At 50.7% G+C, this 6,000-nt stretch overlaps 1 protein-coding gene across 1 annotated transcript in view; it reads left to right on the top strand.

Moving 5' to 3' along the window:
• The first annotated feature begins 964 nt into the window (after window positions 1-964).
• The window catches only part of LOC142588609 (cytochrome P450 2C20-like), an 81,623-nt gene continuing 76,587 nt past the window's right edge, over window positions 965-6,000 (top strand). Inside the window, exon 1 of the mRNA XM_075700444.1 lies at window positions 965-1,194. Within this exon, the coding sequence (XP_075556559.1) occupies window positions 965-1,194 (230 nt within the window). The remainder of the gene's footprint in view (window positions 1,195-6,000) is intronic.

Here is a 6,000-nt window from a genome sequence, read left to right as displayed (position 1 = left end):
CATGTAAAATAAATCTCTTATTCTTCACTCCTACTCGCGGCCGCACTTATCCGTATGGCACGAAGGATTCCTTGCCTGAACTCTAGCCCGAGTCTCAGCAGTGCCCAGAATTTTTGCAAGGATTTTTGCAAGAGGTGTTTCGCGTCCTCCTCAATTTTCTTAATAACACCAATCTATTGAGCGGGAAATGAAGTTTACCAGGTCATGCTACAGTAGATCTCCCTGTCCCATTGGGTATGGGTCGAATTGGATTCTCACTGAGTGCGACATAAACTTGCTGAAGCGCTACCATTCTACCTGTGATCTCTCTAACAGCCCTGCTTTAGCACTGTTGTCTGACGACTGCTCACACTGTAGTCAACTATTAGCATGTTTATTCTCCCTCTTGAAAAGGAGACACCTGGGCGCAGCTTTCGCCGTAATGCTTCTACAAGAGTACACCAACCCGTGCTCTTCCTCCATTTCCAGATTCTCTGTATAAAATTATGCATTTTCTAGGCATGTGGTGGTTTATGGTAGCCGAAAGCAACCAGCAATGAACATGCACATGGGGCGTTTGAACACGCTCATCCTCATCCTTCAACCTTGCACCATAGCTCATTTTACCATACCTTTATTTCTTCAGTGAAACATTATCAGACAATATACGGAGTAGAGCCTATGTTTAACGATAACAAGCTGATGTATTGGTGAACAAACGAGTCACTCCATGCTGCTGGTTTTCGTAATATACTGGGGTTTTACTTAAGTTACAAAGTTTGCAAAAATCAAACACTGCTCGTTTTCTCAACGCGCAACGCTGCAGTTGATCCATCGCTTTTTCTTTTATAGTCCTGTCACAGCCACCAGCTTGTGTCCGCTAGTTGTCTCATTTTTCCGCCACGTGGTGTCAGCTTTCCGTAACCATCACCTCATTATACACCTTGTTTCAGTGAGCAAGTCGGGAAAGTTTGGCGAGGGTGCCATGTTTGGCCTGGACTGCTGCACTCCCGCGGCACTTGTGAGTGCAGCCGTGCTGCTGCTTTCGTGGGTGCTCTTGCTTCGCCGATGGTTCCGGAGGAGCCCCCCACCTGGAACGCGGATTCCTCCCATAGTTGCCGGAGCCACACTAACTGGACACCAAGAGTTGCGGAAGTTTGACTTCTACTGCGGCATGGCCATGAAGTGGGCGAAGGAGTACGGACCTGTGTACAGGTCAGCGAGTGTACGCTGTGCAGTGGCGGTGCGTTCTTGCGTGCGTGCGTCCGTGTGTGTGTGTGTGTTGGTGTGTGGGTGTGTGGGGTGTGTGTGTGTGTGTGCGTGTGTGTGTGTATGTGTGTGTGTGCGCGTGTGTGTGTATGTGCGTGCGCGCGCGCGTGCGTGTGGTTATGTGTGCGTGCGCGCGTGTGTGCGTGTGTGTGTTTTTGTGTGTGCGTGCGTCCGTGTGTGTGTGTGTCTGTGTGTGTGTGTCTGTTGTTAGATACGGGACCGTTTCGTGAGCCTACTTCGAGTTCACCAGACCACATCGAATCGCACCCTAGCTAATTAAGGAGCGCAGAAGCACGGATACCACATTCCTGAGGCGCGGCACGTGCAAACAAGTTGGCTGCCCCCACTTCGTGTGCCGCAGGTGGAGCTATTCACAGCTTGACTCTTTCCGAAAGTGAAGCGAGAGCCTGGCACTGTTGCGGGTAAAGTGGGTCCCGAAGCAAGACGGCTGTAATGCGCCGTGAAAACCACGCAGCGTCGCCCCCATCCATCTATTGTGACGGAGCATTGCAAGTCAGCAAGGCAAGACCGCAGGGAGAAGTAAGCCCTCAGACAATTGACGACCAAACAGCGACCCTCTCCGCCGGGTGTGACACCATCGCACGGGCGCCTACCATTGGCCGAAAAAGACGACACCCGAGCGGGCTCGCCGATTGGCCGAAAATGGCGTCACCTGAGCGGGCTCTCCTATTGGCCGAACGTGACGTGTCTTCGAGACACCGAAGGGCTTACAAGACGCAGACCGGGAGCAGTAGAGGAGAAGATTCCTAGAGTATTCCTTGATTCTTCTCTTTCGAGCTTCTTGCCAGTAGTGCCAGTAGTAGTAGAGTAATGACTCTAAGACTGTTAATTGACTCTCACTGTAAATAATGTAAATAAACCTCCCAAGTTTTTCATCTCAATGTCCTCCTCAACTCTTACAACTGGTTGCCAGTGGTGGGATCGCCTCCAAATGCAACAACTGGTGGCAGCGCTACGGATCAACCTTCGTCGAGAGAAATCCTGAAGAACCCGGAACAGCGAAAAAGAGCCTTCGTCCAAAAGGAGTCCCGAGGAACTTGGAACAGCGAAAAAGAGAGAGCCTTCGTCCAAAGTAGTCCTGAGGAACTGGGAGTAGCGAAGAAGAGCGAGCCTTCGACCCATGGAGTCCTGAGGAACCGGGAACAGCGGACCACTGAAGCAGATGGCAGGGTGCTGCAACCGTAAGTGAGCGCGTGGTTTTTTTCCTTTTGATTCGCCAGACTCAAACGTTGTGTGTTCATTTTGATAGTTCTGGGAATCGGGAATTTGTTGCATTGTGTGTTTGCACAAATTAATTACGGAAAACAATTCTAACCACCAGTCGGTATCATAGAAGGTTGACGAGGTTAGACTTGTTATTGGTGTGCGACGATTAGGGAGTTGAGGCGGACGAACGGATGAAAACGCCAGCTATCATAAAGGTGATTAAAGATAGTGGCAATGATGATAAAAGCATTGAGATTGCTTGGGAGGTGATACAAGAACCACGGGAGCGTGAGCGTTGTGAACGTAAGCGTGAGCGCCAAGAACTTAAGATTAAGTGTGAGTGTCAAGAACGTGAGCGTGAGCAAAAGTAGGAGAGAGAGAAGGCAGCATTGTTAAAAGAGATACAATATTGTGAGCAGCTAAAGGCACAGAGACAGCGGCTGTCTGAGAATTCTGTAGGTAGTGCAGAGCAAAAGAATGAGGAAGTATCTGGCGGTTTTTCACAAAAAACCGACGAGAAAAGTAGTGCCTGTGAGATTAGCGGCCCATTCATACGCGAACGGAAAGGGCTAGCTGCTAACGATGCCGTAGTAGCAACACAGGCCGTTAAAGGCCGTAGTGAGAGCGACGAGGTGCTGTGGCAGCAGAGGAATGTAGAGACAGCTAGGCCAGCTGCGAACAAATTGGCACAGTTACCGCGCGTGTGCGTCACATCTCATGGTATCGAGGTCGTTAGCGAGGTACAGGGTACTGTTGACCCGACAGACACGAGCACCCATGTCGAGATAACTGTCTAGTCGGATCTGCATGCCGAAGTGCAGTGCCAGCTGGACGATGCAGTTGAGGCTAATTCTCAGGATTGCGAGCTGCGTAGCTCAAGAGAATAAAACTGCGTTGTTCAGGGATCGGTGCAGCTCTCCGCCAGTCTAGGTAGCCAAGATGGGGATGATTCAGTTATTAATCATTCGGACTGTGCGCGTAAGACAGCGATAGATACCGACGGGCTGTGTGTCGATGCACAGAGTGAGCTGGGCAATGCAGTGAAGGCAGTTCGCAAGAGTGCAAGTTGCATATCTCGAGTAAAGCCTGCTGCATTGTTCAAGAGTCGGTTGAGCTGTCCGCCAGTCGAGGCAGAGAGAGTATTGATTTAAATGAAAATCAATCAGACTGCGCGGGTAAGAGACCGATCCGGGCCGATGAGATGTGTAACGGCCAGCACGAGGCGCCAGAAGGCGACGTGAAAGAGAATTCAAAGAGAAAGCGTCGCAGAAAGAAGCGCCGTAAAGATCGGAATGCGGTGGCTAATGTAGCGAAGCCAAAGACGGCGACAGGCGCGAAAAGGCAGGGCCGGGAGAAAAGAAGGGTGCGGTCGTCATTGACGATGTCGACACACCCAACACGTTCGAGCCACGGGTCGAAAGGAGACCGAGAAGCCTGTTCTGCACGGACGCGGACAAAGGGCACGGGGCAGTTAAATTCCTCGTCGTTCCGTCGTTCTTTTCGAAGCTCAGCGTGTAGTACAAAGAAGCGCAAGGTGGCAAGACGAGACCAGGTGGGGGGTAGCGACGCGGTCAATCGAGGTCGTGATGAAAACGGGGCGCCAGGACGCAAATTGGCATTAGACTGTAACGTCTTGCGAGAGCTGATAGTGAGTCAGCCCTTTTGTTGTTCCTCGGTAGCCAGAGTAGCTTTCGGACCGCGACCACCTCGGGTACGGCTCAAAGTATGAGTCAGACGTAAGCATTTGGAACGGGAGGCCAAGAGCGCTTCCGTGGAAGTAAAGCATGTTTTTTTTTTTTTTGAGGACTCGGATAATTTTCGCGATTTAAGTTTCTTTCACTATGTAAGGTATGAGCTCTGTTTATGTTTTGTTTGAGAAGCTCGAGATTTGAAAGACGTGTTTTTTGTAAATATGTAGTATCGCGAGGTGTTCAATTATAAGTAGATAGGCTGTCTTTCTTGTGTGTGAGTAACCTGAGGGTCAAGGTTATCGGTGAGAGGCCTATCGTAACGCGCGTGTGTATTAGTTAACCTTCCTTCTTTATGCGTTTTTTTTATTTTCTAAGGTTAACCGCGTAGGTTTTCAGTGAGTGCATGATTTGCACTGAGAAGCGTTCTTAGTTCCATTAGCGCGTGTCCTGTGCGGACGGAAGGAAGCAGATTTTTGACTGGGTTGCTCGTGTGTCTTGAGGGCAGCAGTATACTGACTTCTCTGGTTAGCGTGCCTGGAAATAGTTATTAGAAAACGCATCATTTTAAGGTTTCTGCGGAGTGCGTAAGCCCCGCAAGTTTATTTGCTCGCGTAAGTTACGTGTCCTGTGGGGACTAAAGGAAGAAACGTGAGTGAGCGTAATAAAAAGTTTGCCTACGGCGCAAGTACGCGTTCTGATTAGTGACCCCAAGGCTAGCGCGCTTGTGATTACGTACTTGTGAAGTTGACCAGACTGTTCAGTGGCACCAATACGTGCGATAAGTACGCCACTGCGATAGGTTGGAAGCATGCTGTTCGTGTAGTTAGGCCACTTAAGTTATGTTCGGCTGTTTTCACTGTTTGTTTGCAACGGCAACGACCCATTGTTTTGCTACAACAATGACACTCTGGTCCTGTCGGCATTCGGGGAGGTATGGATAGCGGTTTGAAAAGATGGTTGGAACTGCTTTGTTAAAATTGGGGAAATAAAAGATCAGGGTTCATTTTGACTCAGTATTAACCTGGCGAGTCAGGGGTGAAGAGCTTGCGCTTACGCGTGGTGCAGCGCTATGTTCTTTTGTTTGTTTGACGTATGTTCTCCAGTGCCCAGGAACCCGAAGTTCGTCAAACGAGGCTCGACACCAGTATCCTTAAGGTTCTTTCAGCGTTCCTCATGGCCAGCGAATTGAGTTCACCGGCCATTCCGAACTTCCGGGGCGAGGACGAGCTGTTAGATACGGGACCGTTTCGTGAGCCTACTTCGAGTGCACCAGACCACATGGAATCGCACCCTAGCTAATTAAGGAGCGCAGAAGCACGGATACCACATTCCTGAGGCGCGGCACATGCAAACAAGTTGGCGGCCCCCACTTCGTGTGCCGCAGGTGGAGCTATTCACAGCTTGACTCTTCCCGAAAGTGAAGCGAGAGCCTGGCACTGTTGCGGGTAAAGTCGGTCCCGAAGCAAGACAGCTGTAATGCGCCGGGAAAACCTCGCAGCGTCGCCCCCATGCATCTATTGTGACGGAGCATTGCAAGTCAGCAAGGCAAGAACGCAGGGAGAAGTAAGCCCACAGACAATTGACGACCAAACAGCGACCCTCTCCGCCGGGTGTGACACCATCGCACGGGTGCCTACCATTGGCCGAAAAGGACGACACCCGAGCGGGCTCGCCGCTTGGCCGAAAGTGGCGTCACCTGAGCGGGCTCTGCCATTCGCCGAACGTGACGTGTCTTCGAGACACCGAAGGGCTTACAAGACGCTGACCGGAAGCAGCAGAGGAGAAGATTCCTAGAGTATTCCTTGATTCTTCTCTTTCGAGCTTCTTGCCACGG

The sequence above is a fragment of the Dermacentor variabilis genome, chromosome 7 (assembly GCF_050947875.1).
Source record: "Dermacentor variabilis isolate Ectoservices chromosome 7, ASM5094787v1, whole genome shotgun sequence".
NCBI classification, from domain to species: Eukaryota; Metazoa; Arthropoda; class Arachnida; order Ixodida; family Ixodidae; genus Dermacentor; species Dermacentor variabilis.
The sequence above is the reverse complement of the archived record's forward strand: the minus strand, read 5'-3'. Positions and strand labels throughout refer to the sequence as shown.